Here is a 27,181-nt window from a genome sequence, read left to right as displayed (position 1 = left end):
CACAGCTCCAGGAAGTCAGTTCAGTTTTGTTGTATTGTTGCCACGGAACTCACACAGTGGGCTTTAAACTTGGTAAACCCACGTTGTCGCCTTTAAAAAAATCGCTCTATTTTTTTTATTATTACATTTTCCTGTTAGGTAACTGGATACGAAGATGCCACCTAAAAAGCGCAACGGTGGGCCAACACAGAGCAAAGAGCTGAAGAGAGCTGCAAGTGTCTCTCCAGACAAGAAGGACAGTCCACAGTTAGCTCTGAAAAAGTCAGTTATTTTTGCCTCACGTCTCAGCAGTTAGCGAATTAGGGCTTTACTATGTCAAGTCAGTTTACACTGTAACCTAATGTTGAGCTAGTTTGTGCTAGTTTGACTCTTGCTAGCTAGCTTCACTGTTCTGTGACTAGCTAGCCTCTTCAGACTAACTCCGGCCTGTATTGTGAGCTAATGCCAGTGACTCTGAACGTCTCTCAACGCTATACACAGACTAGAACTATTCAGTCACAGATTTAAGATGAGATGTAACGCTGTTACAACAACATCAATACACCTCTGAGTGTGACACAGACCATGGCTAACAGTCAGGGAAGTGCTGCACTGAGAGGTTGTTGTTGTTGTCATCATCATCTGTGCAGCATGTTTGGATGTCCTGTGACTGTTTATGTTCCCCATCATGTTGATTTCTGGCCTCCATCCTCCAGACACAGAGACAAGGATGCTGAGTTTGTGACCCTGTGTAAGAGCCTTCATGTGACTGACCTGGTGTGTGACCGGGCCTGGACGCTGTGGAAAACTGTTCAAGAGTCCATGGATGAAATCTCTGTATGTATTTATACGTTATGTGACTGTGGATTTTCAATGTTGTGATATTGTTGACTGTCCTATTGAATCAAAGTAAAAGGCATGGTTGGAAATAATATTACTACTCAATAAGTGAACAAAAGTGTCCCTTTGAAAACAGCTTACTGTTTATTGTTTGGTCAGAATAAAATGGCCACTATGGCATCCAGACTGCAACCTTTAAAAATGAACATGCCTTTTTCAACCAATCTAGCTCCATGTCTGTGATGCTTTTTGAAAAGCTTTCTCAAATGTGACTATCAGGGGAGAAGCGTAAATGCATTATCCTCCTACAGCAATTGTGGCATAACATTAAGGCTGGGTGATATGGCCAAAATCTTATATCACGATAATGGTCATTTCACATCTCAATTCCCGAAATATGTTGCAATATGGCATGTTTTCTGGTTATTCAATAAATTAATAGTCTATATGAAATAACCACATGGTAAAGCCTATTTTTTGTATTCTCCTGTTTGAATTAAATACTTGACAAATAGAAAGTACAGAATATTTTCTCATTTTAAGCACTTCGGTGCAAAATGAACATAACACTTTAAAGTGAAATTACTGAAAAAATAAATAAATATAGGCCCAGCCTATATCACGATAGAAACGATGTAGAACATTTTATACGATAGACATTTTTATAAAATGTTGACGATATACTGTATATTGTCATATTGCCCAGCCCCACATAACGTTACACTGCTTTATTGTTTTTTGCCTTTCAAACAGTAGCTGAATACAGTATCAGAAAGTGCAAATATAGTCCCAGATTATCAAAAGTACTCAAAAAGTGCAAGTAGATGTAAAAGCTACTCAATTACATTTCTTTCAACAAGTTCTCTTTCCACCCCTGGTGAAAGGAATGCAGATGAGGATGCACTGCACATAATAAGCAGACAGATGTCTCATGTACACTGCAAAAGTTTTATGTTATTATCTTAGTGTTGCCTTAGTTGTAGCCAACATGCCAGTTTATACTAATCTGGTGATGTGGCACAGTGTGTATGGGTGATGCTCTTGGCATGTTGTGGTTGGACAAAGCTCAGTCTGGATAGATAGTTAGATGGGAAGATGGAAATTATAATGGAAATTATTGTGTTACAGCTGCAGGTTATCCTGCAGGTTATCCTGCTCCTGTAATTATGGATTCTCTACAGTTTTTAAATGAAAAGTCAAGCTTGTCTTTAGCGTACAGTCGTACAGTCCAACTGCTATTTCATTTTTCTTTCTAATCCTCTGCTAAAGGAAATTAATTAAACAGTCAAATGTGGACATAAGTGTTTTTGATTAAATGAATAATAACCTACAGAGTGGTATTGCTTTGTTCTAGCAGGTCTATGGGGTTTATGTTTCAGCCCTCCTGATAATATTAACATTCTCCACCATGATATCAGTGATTGAAAACAATATTGCATGTTATTATATATACGTTGTAAACATTCTTTTTCATTTCATTTCAGGACAGTCAGAAAAGGGTGTGGGGGGCTTGTCTGTATGTGTCGGGGACAGATATGGACGTCGCCTGTTTCACCTTAACTCAGGTTCTGAAAGCAGTCAGTCTGAAGTAAGTACTTGCCATGCATGATGCATGTTATTGACTAATACTCACACACATTAATGCATGTAATATGAATCATTTGAATAGACATTCTTTAAGAAGAGCACCATGGTCCACATACAAACTGTGACCAAATTGAGATACAACACAAAGGATTTTTGTAGTTTGAAATATTTTTCAGATTTGCAGTAAATCTGAATCCTTGATTTGGTTTTACAATGTTATCCTTAATTTTATTGTTCAGTTTCATGCTATTTTATTTTATCTTTCACACAAATCATTATTTTTTTTGTAGTGTAAAGCAGTTTGTGGACCTGGTGAGGAAGCTGGATGTGAACTTGGATACCATAAGCACCAAGGTGAATTCAGCGCTGACACGACTGGAGAAGAAGTATGATGTGACGCTGGCACTCTATCAGCGGTTTGAGAAGTGAGTGAATACATCAATACGATACAGCTGCTTGATCCATGTCAAACTGTATAGGGCAAAATTGTAATTGATACTAACATTTGTTTTGTTTCAGAACATGCAAGAAAATCTTTGCTTTGGTTTCTGATGACCAGTAAGTTGGATACTTCTTTACCTCATGTACTTGTCACACTCCTTTGTTAGTATCTTTATGGTCTGGTGTTTGATAATTGAGTGCTTGTTATAAAAGATGTGATGCAGGTTCATGATTAATGGTTCAATGTCTCTTTTCCAAGGGAGAGGGAGACCTTGCGGAGCTGCTGGACAATGTTTATTTTGGCCAAAGGTAGGTTTAACACATTAACAACAACAAAAACAAGCAGGATCAAGCTGTTAACACACTTAATGGAATAGTTTTCGTGTTTCTCCATTGTCTTCTTTCCATCCTTCCTTCCTCTTACGTGCTCAGCTGTGGAGCTCAAATTAATTGGAAAAAGTTTCACCTCGCGGTTACAGTTCTATTGTTTCTAGTCAGTAGTATTGGGATGCTGCTTCTCATGTGCTGCATCTCTGCTGTTTGCAGGAAGGGCCCTGCAGATGGAGGATGACCTGGTCATATCGTTCCAGTTGCTGCTTTGTACGCTGGAGCTGTTCATCAAACGCTGCCCTCCAGACCTTCTGCAGCCTCTTTACAGTAAGATTCAGTGTCATTTGATTTAATCTGTCTTTATTTCATAAACTTTTTTCTGTCTTCTCATCGTACAACCAGGTCTTAAAGTCCAAAGGTCTCACATCAAATAGGCCTTCGCATTATATCAATATTAGGTAACACTTCATTTTACAGGTCTGCAAATTTCATGGTAATTAGGTGATAAATACCAAGTAAACTATTTGAAATTTCTTTGGAATTACTGCCAAATTACCCCAATATTTACCTTAAAATGTATAGAAAATTACTATATTATAAACATTATTTAAAAATTATATGCTAAAATAGCATATAATCATTGAAATAGGGCCCTTAGGCTTGAGAGGGGGCTGTGCGCTGCTCTTCATCAGAGGTGGAAAACCTAATAAGACCCTTCTGATCAGGCACAAATCTCCCCATTGTGTGACTTATTGTCGACACAAATATAACATGATAGCTAATGTAATGATTCAGGGAGTTATTTGCTAATTATTATCTATTTATCAGCAGACATGGAAATAAAGCATATCAATTAACTTTGTATTCTTTTCCTGGAAATGTATTAAATAAATTACCAGCTATTTATTACTGCTTATTGGGAAATAGCGGAATATAATTATAAAATAATGTTTATAATATATATAAAATAATAATAATAAAAGTCCAGAGTCAAGACAGCCAAACAAAGTAATGTTCGATACATTTTCAGGTAAATATTGGGGTAATTTGTCAGTAATTCCAAAGAAATTTCAAATAGGTTACTTGCTAATTATCACCATGAAATTTGCGGACCTGTAAAATGAAGTGTTACCCAATATTATATTGATCTTGTGATATAAGACTAAATATAATTTTAGATTTTGGATACCCTAATATCATATGGCATACAGTAAGTGTTATCTTTTCCTGGTTTTAAAGGCTGCTTTACAGTAAAGTGATGTAATTTTCTGAACTTACCAGACTGTTTTAGCTGTTGTTATTTGCCTTTACCCACTTAGTCATTATATACATTACTGATGATTATTTATCAAAAATCTCATCGTGTAAATATGTTGTGAAAGCACCCATAGTCAACCCTTACAATATTGATATTGAGGTATTTTGCCAAAGATATTGTGATATTTGATTTTTTCTATATGGCCCAGCCCTGATGTCAAATTTATTTATTTAAAAAAAGACTGGGAAAACAATTTTGAGTCAAAATTGTTTTTCCAGTCTTTTTATAATAAATTAAAAAATATTTTTTGTTTCTGTAGACCTAATAGGATTTCAAGTTGTTGTTTGCTATAGTAAAGTATGGTATAGTAACATATGTCAGTCATGTTTTCATTGTCATGTCATTGAAAATGGAAAACATAATCTCAATTTAACAGATATTGTGTGTCATGAAAGGATTTATTGTTTTTATATATATATATTTGTTATTTGTAGACATTGACACTGTACATGTTCAAGGGATGTACATGTTCACAGCATAATGTAGCAAGTACTTAAAAGAGTATTTCCATTATTTCTTTTTTAAGTGTACATATACAACAAACAACGTGTCCACCTACCCATCCCACCCAACACACCCGTCCCACCCACCTATTCATACACACCTAGAGGAGTAGAGATGGAGAAGAAAAAAAATCGAAATCACATTTGGCTGCACACAATGTCGAAATAATATAATGGGGGGGAAATTAATAAATAAATAAACTAGAAAAAAAACAAAAGCCAAAAACACAATATGAGATAAGATAGATCTTTATTAATCCCGAAGGAAATTCTTGTGCCAGAGATTGCTCAAAAATACAACAAAATTACAACAAATTCAAGTGTATAAAATACAAGTGTATAAAATAAAAAGTACTATTTCCAGCACCAATGCCTAAAAGAATAACAATTAAGTAAGATACAGTTAGTAAAATGAGTAAATAAGATCAGTAAAATAAGAAAAGGTAAAGTAAGCTTAAAAAAAACGAAAAGGAAGTAATAATGCATGTGATGAGAAAAGAAGTAATATTGCACATGTTGGACATTAATATTGCACACAATGAACAGTGATATTGCACATGATAATGTAAAAAGTAGTATTGCACATGATATTGATATTATTGTTGTTGTCAGTGTCCGGTGTTTTCAGCTGTCCTTCCTGCAGAAGGGGGAGGAGTTATATAGTCTGATGGCCACTGGTAGGAAAGGCCTCCTGTGGCGTTCTGTGGTGCACCTCGGTGGTCTCAGTCTACTGCTGAAGGTGCTCTGGTATGACTCCAGTGTGGCGTGCAGGGGATGAGAGGCATTGTCCCTTTTTGATAACAATTTACAATCATAATAACATGTTCCCAAGAACCCTTAATACATTTGGGGTGCCATGTGGAGGAAAACAGAGCACCCTGTCATAAATACAGATTGACAGCAAACTAATATTGATAAATATAGAAATGGTGAGTTATTGGTGTAGAACAAACAATGATGCAAGCATTCTATATGAGAGAAACAAATATAATATATATATATACGTATATATACACACACACACACACACACACCAACCAATCAGCCATAACATTAGGTCAGCATGGGCACACTGACCAGTCTGCGGCTACGCAGCCCCATACGCAACAAACTGCGATGCACTGTGTGTTCTGACACCTTGCACCTTGCGGAACCAGCATTAACTTTTTCAGCAATTTGAGCTACAGTAGCTCTTCTATTGGATCGGACAACACGGGCCAGCCTTCGCTCCCCACGTAAATCAATGAGCCTTGGGTCTGACCCTGTCGCCGGTTCACCGGTTTTCCTTCCTTGGACCACTTTTGGTAGGACCGGACTACTGCAGACCGGGAACATCCCACAAGAGCTGCAGTTTTGGAGATGCTCTGACCCAGTCGTCTAGCCATCACAATTTGGCCCTCGTCAAAGTCGCTCACATTCTTACGCTTGCCCATTTTTTCTGCTTCCAACACAAAGTTCAAAGTTCAAAATGTTCACTTGCTGTCTAATATATCCCTCCCACTGCCAGGTGCCATTGTAACCCGATAATCAATGTTCTTCACTTCACCTGTCAGTGGTCTTAATGTTATGGCTGATCAGTGTACATACACACACATATACCTACATGTACATACACATACATACAGTATATATGTTGCATATACATACACATACATGTACTGTACATATGAATAAGATAAAGTGAATGCAATAAAGCAAAATGAATAAATCAGAATGTTAGTTAGAATATACTGTAAGTTGACGTTTAGGATTTATTGTTTATGGCTCCCAGAGATTTTCTAAGCCCTTAAATGTTTTTTTTTCCCTCAGAATCAGCTATCAGCAAAGTTCAGAGCCCTCCGACACGAACATCTCGCCGCAACCAGAGCAAAGCCAAATCCCGACCAGTGGAGCCAGAGGTGGATTTGCAGCTTCTCAAAACCTTGTGCAAAGAGAATGAATGCAACACAGAAGAGGTCTGAGCCCCTTCCCCCTCTTTTTATCGTCCTTACAGTCATCATACAAATACACATTTCTTTGCCTGAGTGTTTATTTGACCTCAATTGCCTCTTTATGCTAACTGTATTTGCAGGTGAAGAATGTATACCAGACCAGTTTCTCTGTTTTCCTGGACTCACTGGATCTTTCGAGATCTCCAGATTTTCCTCAGGTAAGGAGGGCGACACCTGCTCTACTGTTTGGTTTCACTGTCTGCTCTTCACTTACTGCTATTTCCATTAGTTATCTCTTCCTGCTTGCTGTTGCCTTCGTTGAACGTTTGAGTGTTTGACAGCTGTTGTTTGTTCTCTTTGCTGCTCGTACATGTTTGGTTTCACATACATGGTGTCAGGAAAATGTGTACTCAAGCAAGGGGATCCTGTGTAGTGTCTCAGGGTGGTGTATTGCAGAGGCAGGTATGAAAACAAAGGAGACCGGATGCTACTGTTTGCCGACACCGACACACTCCTCCGAGGAGGGATACTAGACATATTTATTTTACTGTTGCATTACCCCAGTAATGGACAGGTGGTGCGCATTATTTACACAAGTGTCTTGTGTAAATAACCTCCTCAACTTATTGATCTGACCTATGCTGGGCCTGGGTAAATTGAAAAGAGAATATTCTGCAAGTTGGACAGACAAGACAAGTTGGAGCCTTGCCTTATTTCAGAGATGTTTATCTTTTTGAGTTTGAAATCCGATCAGATACAGACAGACTCTGGCAGGGTTACAATCATGCAATCTTCAGACAAGTCTTGTACAAGTGCAACAAGGACTCTAGACCCTTGTAGTGTGAGTGATGTGCACAAAGACAACAAGAGCATAAAGGCTAGAGTTCCGTGTATGTGACCAACACTGGTTAAAGCCAAATAATTGTTGTTTCTACTTGTATTCACTCCGGTAACTTTACATTTGTGTATATGCACACAGCTGTACAAGTCTTCAGGCTGTTTAAAGAACTACCATCCGCAGGGATTTCTAGTGTCTGATGACGTATCATCGTCTGATCTCTATGATTACCGATTTAATTTTCAGATCTAAAACATACATTTAGCTAATGAAATCTGGTGCATTGTTTGAGCTCAAGATAGCCAGCAGTATAAGGAGTAGATTGCCCTCCTACAACAGTGAAATTGAAACAGTAGGTCAAGGTTGTGATGATTTTCTGTTCCTCAATACAGTGCTGATAACATAAACAGTTCATGTACATCAATGCTGCGATAAATTAACACTGTGAAAGGCACCATGCACTGTTTTTGTTTTTGATATCTGTACAATTTAGCACTTTTGGATTTAGGTAGAATATAAAATTTAACGGAGAACTCTTCAATCTGCTGTCTGTTGTGCACTGTAAAGTAGTATGAAGGGAGACACTTAACTATGAGTAACATCGACCTTTAATTTTCCCGACAGGCTAATGAGCTCAACCAACAATATGAAGAGCACTACCTCAAGAGTAGAGACATCGATGGACGGCTGTTTTTTGACAGAGATGAGACTGTTCTTGCGCCTAAAGTTGACATGTAATTTCTTCTTTCTCTCACTATTCAGTGTTTTAGATGTTGGTCTAGTTGATCTGTTAAAATAGTTTATAGACAAGTGTTTAATAATCTGCTTCTTTTTTCAGATCACAGGTGGAGAGAACGCCAAAGAAGAACCTGCCAGATGAAGACGTACTCATCCCCCCCCAGACTCCAATCAGGTGAGCAGTTAGCAGTCACTCACCTGTTCATTGTTTGGAGAAGGACTGAGTACTCATGTTCGCTTTCAACAGCACCTTTTCACCTGAGTCTATATATAGTTGTCAACTTGTGCATTTGGAAGTTGCTGAAATGAATGATCATAGTTGATAAGGACTGAATAAGCAATAGACAGTGTTTATGGTGTAGGTCTGTAGTTTCTGCTTTTTTATCCATGCAAAGTACCCAAAAATTGAAATTAAAAACTATAAGATGTACTAAATGACTATGTAGCAAACTAACTTAGTAATTAGAAGATACTTTTTTAAATTTCAAATTACATTTTTTTTTGTGTAAACTAATTGTCACAGCACAACCATGAATTTTAATGGTTAATAACTGCAAAATATAAAATTATTCCGTGATATCTATAAAGATATTATAACAATGTTTAAATTGAATGTGTATATGTGTCCCCAAATGGAAAAACAAACGTTTGAGCTTGTTCTGGGATTTCTTGCACTGTATGTAGGTTATTGGACATATTTCATTGTGTTGAGTTTACGTCTGATTTTTGTTTTGTCTCATCAGAGCTGCCATGACCTCCATTCAGCAGTTGAGGGGTGATCTCACCTCCAGTGGGGATCAGCCATCTACTAATCTGGCTACATATTTCAAAGTGGGTCTCTCTAGAAGTTTTGCCATTGATTTTAAATATCTCATGAAACTACTACAGGAACTTAACTGCTTATCTTAACTGCCTTCATTTGACGTATTTCCTGTTTTCCTCTTTCCTGTGATCAGAATTGCACCATGGACCCGACGCAGGACGTGCTGAAGCGTTTGGAGACGCTCGGACAGGCGTTCAGCCAAAGGTTTGGTCAGGCAGTCGGCCAGCGCTGTGTAGTGCTCGGATGGCAGGTACGAACTAACACTGTAGGAGACAACGAGCTACAATGGCTATGCTCAAATTATTTCATGTCTTGCTTGTGTATTTCTTTTGTCTTACAGAGATTTAAACTCGGCGTCAGACTGTATTACAAAGTCATGGAGGCAATGCTGAAATCGGTACTTGACTTTTTTCATTTTATTATTTATTTTTCAACTGTTTTATTAAATGATTTTGTATTTTTATTAATTAGAAGTTAATTCAAATGTAGCAGTTCACAGGCTTACCCACAAAAATTTATCTCCGAAAACCACAATTGATAAATCTACTGCATCTCATACATATTATCAAACATATTTCCACTGACGTATTATTTCACTTTCTATGTTTTATAACTTTTGTTTACAGAACAGAACAGAGCGGAGATCAAACAAAATCTGTTAATAGGAAGCAGCTCACATGAACTGTAGACGACATAAATGTCTGCAATAACTCCTATTCATGTTTTTTTTTTTCACATTTTGTAGGAGGAGAAGCGACTGTCTGTACAAAATTTCAGGTATGTGTTTTTCAGTTTTTATTGAATCACAGTTATAAAGCTACTGGTGGTGTGTATTCACTTTTGCATGCATGCTATTTGTTGTTTTTATTGTAAGTGAAGCGTTATTTGCCTTGAGCTCAGTCATATGATTTCCATTCCAGTAAACTCCTCAATGACTCCACTTTCCACACATCACTGCTGGCCTGCGCTTTGGAGGTGGTGATGGCGACGTATGGAGGTGCGTTCCGTAATTTTCTTGCAAGTTAATAACAGATGCATTCACATACTAATTCTGAAATCACTGTGTTGTATCATATAGTTATCAGTAACACGGGTAAACACTTCCCGTAGATGTGCGACAAGTTGTAATAATGTTGTTTGATCCTCATGATTAGAGAGCAGTTTTAAGACCGGAGGATACAACCATGGTGGTGGTGGTGATGATCAAGTTGAAACAGACGTGTGTTTCCCCTGGATACTGGATGTGGTCAACCTCACCGCCTTTGACTTCTACAAGGTCATTGAGAGTTTCATCAAGGCCGAGCCCACTCTGAGCAAGGACATCGTCAAACATCTGGAGACCTGCGAGAACCTCATCATGGAGAGGATTGCATGGAGGACGGTCAGTTTTATCTCGCATCGCTACTACAGTGTGATAGTAATAATGTCACAGCATGTTAATGAGATTCATGCATACACAACATAAAGACGCACAAACACCGTAAATATAATATACAGTTTTTAATGTATTACTACACTACAAGAATAACAAAATGACACATAAGATCAACATACAAACTACTCCATAACGGCATACATAGGAAAAGTGTCATTGCATGTAAGTATTTCACAAACACATAGAACTTGTACTGACAAAGTATAATGAACAAAATAACTAAGCTGACAATGTGCTTCTTAGCATGGCACTGAACCCCCAACTGCTCCAGAGGTGTTGCGCTCAGTGGTGCGCTAAAGTAGACACACACAAAACCTGTTCAACATTGCAATTCCTGCCAAAAATACAGATTACATATTAAACACATGCAGAGTTCTCTTCAGTTTAACTTCCAAAGAAGTGCACACAGTATAGGTAACAGGATACTTTCAGGCTGTTCTCATACACCGCTCATAGCTATACCTACGAAAAGTAATGCACTGTAATTCGTATATATCCCACAAAATCAATTTGTAATTGAATTCAATTGAATTCAATTTCTAATCCACGTAACTGTGAACCAGGAAGTATAAAGAGCAACAAACGCCGCATAGGGGGGAGGTCTGGGTGGATGGATGGGTCAAAAAACACCGGACTTTCGCCCAGGAGAACGGCGTTCGTACCATGTGTGAAACCAGAAGTCAACGTTGATTTACTTGTCACGTAATTTTTACGCCACTTCCGTTGTTATATTTAACCCAAACCACGATCTTTTCTTAAACCTAACTAAGTAGTTTTGTTACCTAAACCTAACCAAGTTGTTTCCTGTGAAGATGGAAGTTTATTTTGAAAAGACTGGAGTGGAAATTGACACGTCCGTCAGGTGTTGCTGAACATTCGTAGGAAAACTAAAAATATCATACGAACTGTTGTATGAGAACATGTTGATACTATATAGGAATAGACAAAGTCTTGGTCAATTTTATGAATCCGTTCAATAAAGTAAACCAGTGTTTGTAAGATAATGATGAAGAAATGATCTGTGTCACTGGCTGCCACTGCCTCCACCACCGGGCGCCTCCCTGTGCACCAGGCTGCCAGAGAAATAGTAGATGAGCGGGTTGAGGCAGCAATTGGAGCTAGCTAGTGATAGCACCACGGGGTGCACAGCCTTGGTCACCTTGGCCAGACCACAATGTTGCAGCAGCCCCACATGTGTGAGGGTGTATCCCAGGAGGTTGATGTGATAGGGGACGAAGCACAGCAGGAAGATGCCTAGCACCCAGTAAATAACTGTGAGAGTGTGCCGGCGGCTGCGGCGCTGGCTGCGGGAGCGGTGCCTCGGCTGGCGAAGCACACTCAGCACTCGGCAGTAGCTGCAGAGAAGTAGCACAGTGGGCAGCAGAAATAACCCGATCACTAAGCCCAGAGCTACCAGGATGATGGTGCGGTGGCGTTGCGAGGACGGGTCCAGCAGACAGGGCTGGTGTTGGCGAGCGGCTGCAGAGCGCAGCAGAGGCAGACTCACGCTGAGCCCCAGCACCAGGCACCAGATTCCCCCGCTTACCAGCTGTGCAACACGCAGCCTGCGGAGTGTCGAGGCCAGCGGGTGCACTACAGCAAAGTAACGGTCCACAGCGATGCACAGCAGGAAGAAAATGCCTCCATATAGGCTGATGTATTTGAGGGTGAAAGTGAGGTGGCAATACGCCACCCCTTGAGTCCAACTGGACAGATCTCCTGTCTTGGTGGACGATGCTCTGGCCTTTTGGTGGTAGTAGTAGATTCTCAGGGGCAGAGAGATGACAAAAAACAAGTCGGCTGCTGACAGGCTGACCATGTAAATGGCTGTGCTGTTCATGGTGCAGGGAGACACACACAGTCTGCGCAGAGCCAGGCTGTTGGTGGCCAACCCCAGCAGGAAGATGACACCGTAGGACACCTGATAGAAGGTGAAGCGGTAGCTGGTGTCCACGGTGCAGTTAGACAGAGGTGAGAATGGCTTGGTTGGCACATCAGTCATATTCCACTGCTCCATGTCCCAAAATGATTTGCTGCTCCAACACTTTAAATCATTGTGTCGCTCTCACATCTGGAGGAAATGAGGATGGTTGAAGTGAACATAAGATGGGAGGAAGGAACAGGTTCAGCTGCTCCTGCTGGAGTTAAACCCGTGGCAAGTAAAAACTTAATAAACTCAAAACATCTGCTGTTTTTATGGAATGTAAATTTGCCGAGGAGACATGAATACACGGCTAGCATCGCTGGATTTATATTTGATATACAAGACGACAGTCAAACTGTCAATAAGGTTTTAACTGCAACTTCCCGCTCTCATAAAACAAGCAAACATTTGGTTTCATTACCCGCAGAGCGAGAAAAAAAGAATCACTTCCTCTCAATGTAATACTGTTTCCCCGCAGTAATTTCACATATAGTGAAGCTCATGAAATTGATCTGAGATTGTCAGAAGAGTTGATTTAATTTGACAGGCTGCAGTTTGCAATGTGTCAGCAAATATCCAGTTAAGCATCTTTCAGTCATTATTAGGAGGGCCTGATTGTAAGCACTCTTTACTAATTTTTCCTGCGTTTGCTATATGCCATCATGATTTGTGGTACTCTTTGTCATTTTATATTAGTTTCCTTTTTTGTGACCAAGTCACCAGGAATTTAGGAATTTAGGCTGTTAAACAACTCCACATACTTCAGTCACAACATGACCATTAAGTTTGAAACAACTGACTGAGGAATTACAAGAGAGCTCCCACTATTATCTTAACACTAATGTTACTTTGCCTTTGAACATTAATTTCAAAAATAGAATTGTGAGATTATTTTGAATACAGGCACATTGATCATCACTATACTATCACTTTCAGTCAATTTTCAGGTAGTCTCTCAATTAACTTCTATTTTTTTATTCTCAGTAACTTGATGAGACATTTTTTCTATGATATAAGGCATTTAAAAAAAAAATTCAACCCCTGACCTTTTTTTTTTCATATAATTTGGCTTTAGTGAGCTGATAACAACCCCTGTATAACCATTCAGTTACCACCAATACTAAGTATCTGATGAGTATCTAACTATTGAATTGATTTTGATGTGATCTTTAAGAAATGCAAGGCATGTAGCAGTTTAGTGCCTCTTGATCTAATCACATTACACTCATTCATTCATCACATTCATTTGGTTTCTTAACGTAAATTCTCAAATATCACATACAACAAAAATAGTCCTCAATTTCGTCTTCAGATAAACCTTGATATGGTGATACAGTTAATTGCTGTTGTAAAACTCGTGCACAATTAGTAAAATTAATAATAATATTGAAACCGAAAACTTCATCACTCACCAGTATCAGGATCTCATCAATACAGTAACGGTGTGATAAAGCTGCTGTTCAGCAGCAGGACAACTTTGTTATGATGCTGTAACGGTGCACATGCTACTGATTGGAGCCGTTCACGCCTACTCACAGGTCAGGGTCCCCCCGCCCCCCTTCCCCCTCCTCTCCTCTCCTACACACGTCAGGGTCTCCCTCTCTCTCTCCCTCTCTCCTCTCCTACACACACTTCTTGTGGTTTGTTTTTACTACCTTATTTTTAGCTCATTTAGTAAAAATATTTAAAAGTACTGATCGATGGGTTGGATTGAGGATCGACTCGTTATCTGGTTTCAACCAACAAGTTTTCTCATTCCCCTAAATTTTGTGATCAGACTTACAATTAAGCACAGATTGTTTCATTACCGTCACGGTGGGGGTCATGTTTATAGCTGCTTGTTAAAAACCCACACAAGTGATTGGAGTGAATCATTAACTACACAGATAGAGGAATAGCAGTAATTCACTGATAGAAGGTGCTGTCATCATACGGCGGTGTATCTTGCGTGTCAGCCTTGGGATCGGCGCTCTTAGGGAACAACAAGTCGATGTAGATCGCAGTCTATTAGTCCATTACAGACCCATAGATGAGCATTTGGATGCAATATGTGTCTTGATTAGCTTAAAATGAAGTCAAAACCTTCAGGACAAGTTTTTTTAACTCTGATGAAAATGTATGTTGTGTCAAGATTTAGTCTTTGCACCTGAGAAAAGTAGTAATTCATCTATTATCCACATCACATTTTCACCAACTGGAATTAAATTATAACAATGTTGAGTATCTGTTTGACTTATCTTAATTTTGAGAATATTAGACTATTATATTTAGATAGAATTAGATAGAAAACTAAATACCACATGAAGGAGAGATACAGCATGTCTTGATAGAAAAATAACTGGTTAAGATTTATTCTCCTGTGTTCATAAAAAATAAATCTTACCTTCACGTTATGATTATCATTGCAAATGAAAATGAGATGGGGTTTTTTTACTGTTGAATTCAATAAGCCCTCCTTGCACATACTAAATTGTATAAATATCATCATTATTATTGTTTATTATTATATATTCTTAAATATATACATACGTTTGCATAAAGCAAGCATATTTGCCCAATCCCATGTTGATAAGAGTATTAAATACTTGAAAAATCTCCCTTTAAGGTACATTTTGAACAGATGTGTGACTATTTTGCGATTAATCACGATTAAGTATGGACAATCATGCTATTAAATATTTTAATCGATTGACAGCCCTATCATAAATATTACAAGATTGTGTGATTATCATGTCAGCTTTGAGTCAGAATGATGTTTTCTGCTCAAAACCATTAATCCAGTGCAAATATTTAATTTGTGTTGGGTGGAGAAAGTCCAGCTGCATCTTGACTGTTAGCTTATGTGTAATAACATGTTGTGGTGTAAGGAGCCCAAACATGCAAATCAAAACTTTAGGAACGCCTAATTGTTTTATTTGTCTCAAGGGTGCCAGTTTTAAGTTTACATTCTGCATCATTCACCGGATATGTCTCAAGCCCGCAGCAGTCACCACCGTGCTCTATTTTGTAAACGTACTTCTCCATCGGGTGGCATGTTGTCGCCTGCTTATGTTTTACAATCAAGCGTGGCGGTGTCTGTGAGTCTGCCCTCGTCAGTGCAAACCCTCGGGCTAAACCTCTCAACAGGAATGCAGCAGCGCTCGGTCTTGCAGCACATATCTACCTTTTACAGGAATGAACAAAATCAAGCTGCAGCATATTCCATTTACACTGTGAGCTGTGTTTTCCCCTTACCTATGAGTTCATAGGAAACAGACATGTAGTCACGTAGTCTGGCTTGGATCTTTTTAAATTATTCTCAGCAAACTTCAGTAACTTGCAAAATTTAGTCTGAAATTCTTTGTTTTTTTAACATTTCCTACAGAAATGAACACTTATGTAGATAAGGCCATTGGCAGTGTTAGTGTAGTGTTGGCCGGTGCAATGCATCTGTCAAATATTGACCACATCTGTAATCTGTAAAATGTATTGACTCATTGTGCACTCATGGCACTGGCCAACAACACTACCTGTAGCTGTGTTGTTGGTACATGTATGACTAATCAGTCTAGACAAATAATTTGTTAGCACCCAAAGAGAGTTGCATACGGATACCCTGCTAATTTCAAATATTTCACAACACAGAATTTATCAAACAAGTAGTGAATTTCAAACTCAAAACCTTTTTTAAGTTAATAACTTTTATTTTCTTTCAGTATAATGGGTAAAGGCTGCTATAGAACATGCTGCTCTATAAAGTGCCGCAGTTAGGCCACAACTAGGCTACATAGAAACTGTACAGTACATAAAGAGTTGTAATACTGGTTCAACACGTACAATGTCTTTTGTGCAAAAGCTGATCATAATTTGCAGCGCCACGGCTTATACACCTGCCATTGCCACTAATACACATCATAAACTCATAACTCATAAGAATGAGGAGTTTTCTAACTTGTGTGTTGTGAATTGGCAGCCTGATAAAGGGTCTTTATGCAGCAGCACACTTTAATATGGTTTCCTCTTTGACTTGCTCCACTCTTCTATTGACTGATTAGGGATCAGTGTCCCAGTCTAAAGTCTCTGTGTTGCCCAGTAGATGAGAGTGACTCCTTAGCAACCATTGTGTTTATGTGTTGTTATGATCTTTAAAGCCACTCTGCTTCCACCTACGTCCTCAGATTCAAATCACAAGCAATCGCTGAATTATTAATCATTTCCCATAATAGAGCTGCCATTAGATCGTAGACTCATCGTCAAACACTTTGGATGTCAGAGTCCGCAGGGTCAGGCTTTTGGGTGTTGTATTTGGACTGCTTTGCGTGCTGTTCATCTGTAGCCTGTCGAACAGCTTGGCACCATTGTGCCATACTGTGGACTTGCGTTTGATGGAGCTCTGAATGGTCTCCGAGGTGAAGTAGTAAATGACTGGATCAAAACAGCAGTTGGTCACCGCTAAGCACAGAGCAATGGGGTAGATGGTTCTGACCACATCTTCTGCGTCGCATCCCTTTAGGATGTTGGAGCGGACCATGGCGTAGAACATGAGGTTAACATTGTAGGGAATGAAACAGAAGCAGAAGATAAACAGATGCACGATGATCATCCTCAAGATTTTAGTCTTGTTGAGGTTCCCACCACGGCTGATGGTCTGGGGTCTCCTCAGCGTCCGTAACACCATGATCGAGCAGAAGACATTAAGCATCAATGGGATGATGAAGCCAACAGTCTCAATAAACACCACCACCTTGGAGAGCTCAGCCCTCCACTGCTTTCTGGAGTAGTTTTCAAAGCAATATTTTGTGGAGGAGTTTTGGTTGAGGTCTGAAGTGGTGTCCAAAAGGAACCCAGTGGGTACACTCCCGCAAAGAACCATCACCCACACCGTACAGCAGGCCAGTTTGGCATTCCTTTTGGTACGAATTGCTTGGGACCTGAACGGGTAAACGATGGCCAGGAAGCGGTCCACGCTGATGCAGGTGAGGAAGAGGATGCTGCCGTACATGTTGGTGTAGAACAGGGCCACGGAGATCTTGCAGAGCACGCTTCCAAACATCCAGTCGCGACTGATGAAGTAAACAATCCGAAAAGGCAGGCTCAGGACGAAGAGCGAGTCTGAAACCACAAGGTTTATCATGTATGTCGTGGTCTCGTTCCGCATCTTCAGCGTACAGCCAAAAATGTACACAGCCACCATGTTGAAGAGGAATCCAACCACAAACACCAGGCTGAAAACCGAGCTATACAGAGGGTACTTGAAGTCGTCACTCTTGTTGCACGCCAGGTTTATGGTGCTGTTAGACATTTTTAAAGCAGGTTGATAAGTTTGTCACATTCACGCAGTAAAAAAAGGTTCTCCTCAATCTTGTACTTGTGTCAGTCATAAAAATCCAGCTTGTTAATCCAACCATGTGCAACAGGCAGAGGAAATTTACATTTAATTTAGGTAGGAAAAACAGTCCTGAAATACTGAAGAATGCTCAGTTTGTGTTATGAAATACTGGGGAGTATACAGCAACTCCATAAAAAATACCTGCATTAGTATCCAAAATCCTTTGTTTCTGTACGTGAAAGCTGTCCTGCACGTCCAGTAATTCCTCATTCAAGTGAAGTTTTCAGTCTTTCCCAGTTGTCTTTCACAGTTGAAATGTTTATCCCTTTGAGAGAAGAGTCATGTGCCTCTCCTCAGCTCCGTGAACTGTCAAGTGGTTCTTCCCTTCTCTTGTTTCCTGTCTGTTCCTGCAGCAGCTCTGGAGGGGGGTGAGGGTGTGGGGGGATGGCATGGTGATTCTTACTCTTATGCTCCAGAGGTTTTACTCTGCCCCTGCCTGGCCCTAAATCAGAAACACAATGAACTCACTGGACTGTTGAAACACAGAGGGAGGAGCCTCCACCGGGGACAAAGTCCTCCCATTGCTGCTTTGTTTTTGCACTTGTTTGAAAATTTGAAAGTTTAGATCAACCTCCCATAATTTTAGACGTGTTAAACATGAACAGGACTTTTACTATACCTAATAAAACATTGCAGTGTTGACATCCATTCCACGTCACTGGTTTGCTGTGAAAGCAATCAAATATCAAGTGCACTTTTGAAATGAGTCTGTGTAGTGAGCCGGGCGTGGCATGCGTGACGCGAAGAATGTACTAATAGCAAGCCCGTACCTGCAGTCACTGTGTAAATCGCTGAGTAGTAAACCACACCCACTTCCCTATGTGATCTCAGCGCTGATTTTTGCCTCAGTTTGTACATGCTGATATTCCCCTACACCACTGGTCTGCATGTCTTTTAGTTTGGAGTTAGATGTTGTTTGACAAGCGTGTGTGTGTAGGTGTGGATTTTGCTGTGTTGGTATTTAGAGAGTAGTATTAAATAAAATGATTATTTGGTTTCAGATTGAGGGGATTTCCGTGATTATCACTAGAATCAGATAGGATACTATCAGGAGTGTCCTTGGGTCAACATAAAATGAGGAACAGCTGTATCATCAGCCCATAGTTATAATTTGACAGTTGGGTTTTTGCTAAGGAAATTAGGTGCGTAAAATGTAATTATAAATATGTTCCTGCACTTGTTGCTCTGGGGAAAACCCAAAGAGATGGGCTCTTAAATGTTCTCAAAGTTATTGAGATAATATGCACTAGTTGCAATTAATAAATGACTGAATTTGTGATCATTATCTCTTTTATCTCCAAATTGAATAAGTTACACTGCAGTGCAACCTAAACATACAATAGGTTCCCTCATAACATCCCTGATTCTTGATCCTCAGGTAGTTTCTTCATGTTAATAAGAATGCAGAGGTTGATTATCTAATAAACAGACCGCAGCAGCTCCAGTGGTAGTGTTGTGATTATTTATCAGATAAAATGCAAATTCAGAGTTGCAAAAGACTTGACGTACGTACTCCTGGCTTCTGTGTTTCATATTTGCCAATCTTTGAGGTATTGATTGGCTGCTCAGGTGTTGGTAAAAGTGTAATTAGCATCAGCAAAAGTTGAATTTGGATTGCTTTCTTTCAGCCATGAAAGAGGCTTTTGTCTAGATTTTATTATTTGACTTGAATTCCAGTAAACGGTGTGTAGTAATTCTCAACATGATGATGACAGATGCACTGGGTGTTGTGTAATGTAAATGTAAATAATCCTGTTTGTGTCTATGCAGGACTCCCCGCTGTTTGAGCTGCTGAAACAGGAGCATGAGGGCGGAGCGGCAGAGCAGGTGGAGACCCCAGCCAGTTTCAGCCAACCCCTGCAACACAACCACACCGCAGCTGACCTGTGAGTCTGACTTCCCACAGTCTATTTGTCTGTCTTTCACTTACTGGTATGCAGCAGCTAGGAGACCTTCATAGACCCTGAAACCTTTTTAGCTGTTGTGAAACCACTGTGAGTCATAAGCAAAAGAGCTTTGTCAGTTTGATGAAGTCGTTGTTCAGCATCATGGTATTAAAAAAAACGACATCTGTTAAATTCCATGACTTACACTCTCCATGAGTTTTCCTTTATGTAGCTTTGAACCTGTTCTTCTACCTTCTACCTACCCTTTAATTATATGTGATTTGTGCTGTACATTTAATGGAAATTTTGCTGTTTAATGATGCAACTGACGGGGCCCAATGCGCTTCTCCATTGTCCTTACAGATACCTGTCCCCTGTGCGTCCGGGTCTTCGTGTCTTGCCTCCTGACTCCCCGGCCACACCCAGCTCTCAAGCTTCCTGTCAGCCTCCGACCCAGCCTGCTGGCCAGACTCCGCGACTCCCCAAGTCCAACTCTCTCAGCCTCTTCTATAAAAAATGTAAGACGTTTAGTTATGTTTTTCTCAAGACATACAAAACATTAGCTTTTGTAACAGGAGAGACTTTAGAGAACAGGTCCAAAGCAGAGTGGAACACACGGATTTAAAGCTGCAATAGGAGCAAAAAATATTAAAAAAAAGAAGTTATTTTTATAAAACGGTCACTATATCCTGACAGTAGTGCATGAGACAGGTAATCTGAATCCAGTGCCCTCTGGTGCTCCTAATGGCATCTGCAAGATTTCACAGACCGGAGGAAAACAACCAATCAGACCCGAGCTGGAGCCTTGCCTTCTCTGAGCAGCTGTCAATCACTCAGCTGTGAAATGAGAAAGTTTGCTCCGGCTGGTGGGCGGTGCTTGGTATTTCCTCAACGGATCTCAACATGTCTGCCGGGTCACAAACATTCTCATTTTACAGCTAAACAGTACACTACAAGATGTTTCTGAAAACATATGAAGTGAGAAAATAGGCATTACAGTAACAGAATATTGATTCATATTTGATCAGCGCTGCCTAGTTTGACCGTATGAGCGGAGTTCGCGAGTGATTGACAGCTGCCGCCGTTAAATGAACAGCCAATAGAAACGCTCTCTCTGAAATGACCTGTGATTGGCCAAAGTCTCCCGTCACAGGCTATATTTTATAAAGCCTGAAAACAGAGCCATGAGGAGGTGCAGAGGTCTAGTTTTCTCTCCGAACACTTGAATTACAATATGCTGAAACGTTATTATGGAATTTTTGCCCAATGATGCCAAAAACATTCTGCCTACAGCAGGTTTAAGGCAACCAACTTTATTAGAAGACTAACGTTTCAGCTCCAAGTCCACTAGTCTAAAGTTGGTTGCCTTAAATCCGTGTGCTCCAGTGTGCTTTGGACCTGGTCTCTGAAGTCTCTCCTGTTACAAGATTGTCCTATTATACTATTCCTTGTGAAACGGTTGAAGCGCGGGAAACTTCTTCCTTTCACTCAAAACATTAGGTTTCTCTGGATAATGTATTTACAATCACAGATGTGTGGATAAACACTGCCAGTTTCACTTTGCCAAAGGGATAGGTAATATGTTACAAACAAAACATTCAGTAATCTCCACTTTTTTTGTCAGTGATGGATTTCCAATTTTACTTCATAATAAACTGGAACATATTAAGACATTTGTATAAACTAAAAGAAAGTATTACAAAATGACAACTAATATTTATTCAGTTTGTTCTATTCAGTACACAAATCCTTGCATTTTTTTTCCCATGTCCTCTGTGGTTTCCTCTCTGTAGTGTACCGCCTGGCCTACATGAGGCTGAAGATCCTCTGCTCCTACCTGCTGCCCTCCCACCCTGAACTGGAGCCCATCATATGGACCCTGTTCCAGCACACTCTGCAGCATGAGCACGAGTTGATGAGAGATCGCCACCTCGACCAGGTAACCTGACAAGCCACTGCTTGCTCTTTCTTTCTTTCTTTCTTTTGTTGAGTCCTAAATTCCGTACTACCATGCCATTTAGTACTCTAAAACAGTATGTGAGATTTTTCAGTATGTCCGAAACCTTAGTATAAAACCAATAGTACACGTATTGCATACTATTATTACATTATGCAACGCTGGACACTACGGCGGCATAAATAACCCACAATGCAATGCGGTAGTAACGACAACGTTCATAACAGATGTTGAAGGCCAGCTCTGTAACGTCTATAACGCTTCAATTTAAGGGTAAGTATAATTGTAATATGTTTTTTAAAATTGGTTCAGACTTTATGATTCTCACAAATCATTGTTTAGTCACATGAGGTTGGCACAGGTTACCATGGTTCCACATTTCCAACCGACAAGGAGGCTCTCAGGAAGTGACGACGCAAACTACTGCTCAGTGCGTCCGACTAGATACATGCTACTGTTTATTCACATAAAAGTATGTTGAACGGTAGTACACATATTGAGTATGTAGTGCAGAGTATGCGAATTCGGACACAGCCCGTCTTTCTTTCTTTTGCTCATTCACTCTTTCCTTAGCATGTCTTTCCTCATGGTTTTGTCTTGTTTGATTTTGTTCCAAAACTGCTTCTCATTGTGCTTGTAGTTGATGATGTCAGCCATGTACGCCATATGTAAAGTGAAGAGTGTTGATCTGCGCTTCAAGACCATCGTCACAGCGTACAAGAACATGCCCAACACCAACCAGGAGGTGACGCCTTTTAATACTAATAACTCTATCACCCTTCAGGCTTTTGTGATCACACTTCATGTTGAATTATTATGAACATGTCTTTGTTTTTACAGACCTTTAAGCATGTGTTGATCACTGAGGGCCACTATGACTCCATCATTATCTTCTACAACCAAGTGTTCATGCAGAAGCTGAAAACCAACATCCTGCAGTATGCGTCTACCAGGGTGAGACACCTCCCCATGAAGGATATACATTTTGATTTTAACTAGGGCTGTCAATCGATTAAAATATTTAATGGCGATTAATCGCATGATTGTCCATAGTTAATCACGATTAACCACAAATTAATCATACATTTTTCATCTATTCAAAATGTACCATAAAGGGAGAATTGTCAAGTATTTAATACTCTTATCAACATGGGAGTGGGCAAATATGCTTGCTTTATCCAAATGTATGTATATATTTATTATTGGAAATCAAGTACTGCATTTAGCATAAAAAATATGCTCAAACATAACATGGAAAACTCAAGCCCAACAGGCAAGAACAGCGGTTAGTGTGTCAGTGTGTCAGTGTGCTGACTTGACTATGATTTGCCCCAAAACAGCATGTGATTATCATAAAGTGGGCATGTCTGTAAAGGGGAGACTCGTGGGTACCCATAGAACCTATTTTCATTCACATATCTTGAGGTCAGAGGTCAAGGGACCCCTTTGAAAATGGCCATGACAGTTTTTCCTCGCCAAAATGTAGCGCAATTTTGGAGCATTATTTAGCCTCCTTCGTGACAAGCTAGTATGGCATGGTTGGTACCAATGGATTCCCGAGGTTTTGCTGTATCATACGATGCCAGTATCTTCTAGCTTTAAAACTGAGCCCACAACAACCTCGGAGAAATCTATTGCGTTGATGCATTAAAGAAATTAGTGCCGTTAAAACGAATTTGCGTTAACACGTTGTTATCGCATTAACTTTGACAGCCCTAATTTTAACACATGCACAATCGGATACATGTGCACGGCTACTATACCCTCTCACTACTGTTATTTTTGTTTTTGTAGCCACCCACTCTCTCTCCAATCCCACAAATACCACGCAGCCCCTACAAGTTCCCCAACTCACCTTTACGTGTGCCTGGGAGCAACAACGTGTACATCTCCCCTCTGAAAAGCCCACGCATGTCCCCGGGTATCATGACTCCTCGCTCCAGGTGAGTTCATGGCAGATTGTTGTTCTCTTTTGGACAGCTTAATTGATTGTTGAAAAAAAAGAAGGGAAAAGGCTATTCAACTGCACTCATGATGTAGCATGATCCCTTTACATAAAAGCATATTTGCACATGATTTTTCTCATTTGTGTTTGTTGCCTTTACAGAATGCTGGTATCAATCGGCGAATCTTTCGGGGTACGAGACTCTTTTGTTTGCTTTGTTGCATATTAAAGGATAATCTGCAATTTCAATGGGTTTTTTTCCCCCTCACTCACTGTTGTTTCTGTTTTCATGTGCAGCTGTCCAATCGGTTCCAGAAGATCAACCAGATGGTCAACAGCAGCGACCGCTCCTTTAAGAGGACTCTGGACCTCGGCTCCACTCCGAAGCCTCTGAAGAGGTTACGTTTTGATGTGGACGGGCAAGATGAAGCCGATGGCAGGTTGGTCAACAATTGTGTTCTATTTGCCATAGCATACTAGCACCCTGATTTACTAACTATTAGTCATGGAATACATACTGTACATATATAATGTAGATACACCGATCAGCCATAACATTAAGACCACTGACAGGTGAAGTGAAGAACATTAATTATCTTGTTACAATGGCACCTGGCAGTGGGTGGGATATATTAGACAGCAAGTGAACATTTTGAACTTTGAACTTTGTGTTGGAAGCAGAAAAAATGGGCAAGCGTAAGGATGTGAGTGACTTTGACAAGGGCCAAATTGTGATGGCTAGACGACTGGGTCTGAGCATCTCCAAAACTGCAGCTCTTGTGGGATGTTCCCGGTCTGTAGTGGTCAGGACTTACCAAAAGTGGTCCAAGAAAGGGTCAGACCCAAGGCTCATTGATGCACGTGAGGAGCGACGGCTGGCCCGTGTTGTTCGATCCAATAGAAGAGCTACTGTAGCTCAAATTGCTGAAAAAGTTGATGCTGGTTCCGCAAGGTGCAAGGTGTCAGAACACACAGGGCATCACAGTTTGTTGCGTATGGGGCTGCGTAGCCGCAGACTGGTCAGTGTGCCCATGCTGACCTAATGTTAAGGCTGATCGGTGTGTGTATATTTATATATATATACAGTATATATTTATATTTTTTAAATGTATTTATTTTATTAGGACAGTGCACATTAATCAACATATCAGCAATACGCATCAATGTAAATATGCCGGAATTAGCTACATTTCATCCGTAGTCCTAAGGCAGGTACTTGTAAAAAACATAAAACAATTTTTACAATTACAGGACACCTCCACGAGACAGCACACAGGATCCGCTCACAAACTGTTTTACATACAAAATGGACACATTAGTTACATTACGAATAACAGACCCACATACAATAAGCTGGTTAAAATGCAAGATGCGCCCAAAGCCCCCCGGGGGGAGGAGGAAATAAATATTATGCATGAGTACATGACTGGTTTGTTTTTAGCCAATGTTTGAGGTTTTTTTTTTGAAGGTTAAATAGTGGTCACAGTCCCTAATATGTGCTGGGAATTTGTTCCAGTATTGTGTGCCTCTAACAGATACCACCATCTGACTAAATTTAGTACTACGCCTAGGTACATTACAGTCTCCCCTAGTTTGTGCTCTGGTATTTATCATAATATTGTGTTTCTTCTGGATAAAATCATTTAATGGTGGGGGGGTGAGCCCATTTAGAACTATAAAAACAAGACAAACATCCGTGAAAGTTTGGTCAATGTTTAAAAAGTGTCAATGTTTAAAATGTTATACTTACTTATGGTATTGCAATAATGGAAACGAAAAGGTTTCCTGTCCAAAATTCTGACTGTCTTCTTGAAGAGAGACTTAATGGGTATTAACATGCTCGCTGTTTCATGTGACCAGGCTCACTTTATATATTTTATTTGCTCGCTGTTGTATGTGACCAGGCTCACTTTATATATTTTATTTACAGCAAATCTGGAGGAGATTCTACACTGATACAGAAGCTTGCAGAAATGAGTAAGTGAAAACTGATTTATATGTTAACTTCCAGTTTTGATATTCCCTATTCTTCTTCTTCATGTACTTTGACTGTCAATCATACGGCCTGTGGGTGTATGTTCCTCTTGACATATCGATGATTTGTTTCATGAAGGCTCCACTCGGAGTCGCATGCAGGAGCAGAAGATGAAGGAGGACGCCGAATCAAGGAAGGAGTAACTACAAAACCTACTGAATCGACCTGCACTGTTTATCACAACGTGAACACTACTTTATTTTGTTCACACACAAAGTGAAACATGAGTTTCTCTGTACATTTAGTGTTGGATTTTAGTTTGTATTTAACTTTGAGGAGTAATCTGTGAATATAGAGGACTTTCTCCTCTTTTTTTGTTGATGCTTTAACTGAGTGTTTTAACTGAATAATGATTGACGTCATTGAATTTCATTTGAATTTTGACTTGTTGAAGATTTAGTATGTTTGGTTTTAAGAGTGGAGTTGATTTGTGGCTGTTAAAGAAATCATTGTTTTTGCTCTCATTGATGTTCTCCATTGTCAAGAGCGTTGTTGAGATACATCTTGTAAAAATAATTGTTTGAGTTTTACCACCATCAGGACCTTTTTCTTTTTGACAGTCTTTTCAAATTTTGATATTTCAAATGTTTCAATCATGATGCAACATTTCCGTTGTTAAATCATGATCCCTCTCCTCAAAAGGATGAGCTGTCAGCTTCAGAGGGAAGTCGATGTGTCTTTCCACCCAGCAGTTTTACTTTTAAAGTGATATTTTACTCGGGATTTTGCTTGGAAATGTTTAGTTTGTGCTATAAAGTGAGGACTATAAAACAAAAAGAAATATCAAGGAAAATTATATAGTGTATAATTTGCACTCAACCAAAATTCATGTAGTTTTATAGGATTTGGTTGACGGGTAATGTTTCTCTTTGCGTATAGTTTTATGGTAAATTTTGTTTCACTTTTTGGTGGTAAAAATATACATCAAACATCAAATGCACCTCCTAATGTGTTTCAACTAGAGGACTATTTTTCATGTTTCATTTTTATACACATAAGTTGGTCAATTGAAGTTTTTGGAACTGATTAGAGGGTTCTGAGAAATTGAATGACCACGATGAAAACACACCACATAGAGCATTAATATGTGGACTTCACTCCAGAAAAGTATACCAGGGTAAAACATTGCTAGAAATGTCAATTACCAGAGTTTTTAAATTAAAATGTGTTTATATTGTACTTTATTGAAGTAGTTCCTTGAAAATGTAGTAAATATTTGTTTTTGAAAATATGATATTGTTTCTGTATTTCTTTTTATAGATGTCACTACATGTAGGTATTGTCTTCTTTGCTTGTCTTTGGG

At 39.6% G+C, this 27,181-nt stretch overlaps 3 protein-coding genes across 3 annotated transcripts; 1 reads left to right on the top strand and 2 right to left on the bottom strand.

The window, feature by feature from the left end:
• Positions 1 to 27,109, top strand: rb1 (retinoblastoma 1). The gene is made up of 27 exons (XM_074611652.1): positions 1 to 261; positions 696 to 816; positions 2,304 to 2,407; positions 2,697 to 2,831; positions 2,926 to 2,964; positions 3,107 to 3,156; positions 3,394 to 3,504; positions 6,808 to 6,953; positions 7,070 to 7,147; positions 8,392 to 8,501; positions 8,606 to 8,680; positions 9,249 to 9,336; positions 9,462 to 9,578; positions 9,669 to 9,725; positions 10,074 to 10,105; positions 10,249 to 10,325; positions 10,483 to 10,709; positions 19,826 to 19,941; positions 20,305 to 20,459; positions 21,735 to 21,880; positions 22,539 to 22,643; positions 22,739 to 22,852; positions 23,693 to 23,841; positions 24,006 to 24,036; positions 24,141 to 24,283; positions 25,774 to 25,820; positions 25,957 to 27,109. Exons 1-27 carry the CDS (start codon positions 155 to 157, stop codon positions 26,019 to 26,021), a joined length of 2,745 nt encoding a protein of 914 aa, XP_074467753.1. The 5' UTR covers positions 1 to 154; the 3' UTR covers positions 26,022 to 27,109.
• Positions 11,764 to 12,907, bottom strand: LOC141753209 (lysophosphatidic acid receptor 6). The gene has a single exon (XM_074611658.1). It carries the CDS (start codon positions 12,778 to 12,780, stop codon positions 11,788 to 11,790), a length of 993 nt encoding a protein of 330 aa, XP_074467759.1. The 5' UTR covers positions 12,781 to 12,907; the 3' UTR covers positions 11,764 to 11,787.
• Positions 16,350 to 18,369, bottom strand: LOC141753206 (lysophosphatidic acid receptor 6-like). The gene has a single exon (XM_074611655.1). It carries the CDS (start codon positions 17,966 to 17,968, stop codon positions 16,901 to 16,903), a length of 1,068 nt encoding a protein of 355 aa, XP_074467756.1. The 5' UTR covers positions 17,969 to 18,369; the 3' UTR covers positions 16,350 to 16,900.
• Positions 27,110 to 27,181: the final 72 nt, after the last annotated feature.

This window comes from Sebastes fasciatus, chromosome 16 (assembly GCF_043250625.1).
Source record: "Sebastes fasciatus isolate fSebFas1 chromosome 16, fSebFas1.pri, whole genome shotgun sequence".
Lineage (NCBI taxonomy): Eukaryota > Metazoa > Chordata > Actinopteri > Perciformes > Sebastidae > Sebastes > Sebastes fasciatus.
Note: the sequence above shows the minus strand (reverse complement) of the source record. Positions and strands in the feature narration are given on the sequence as shown.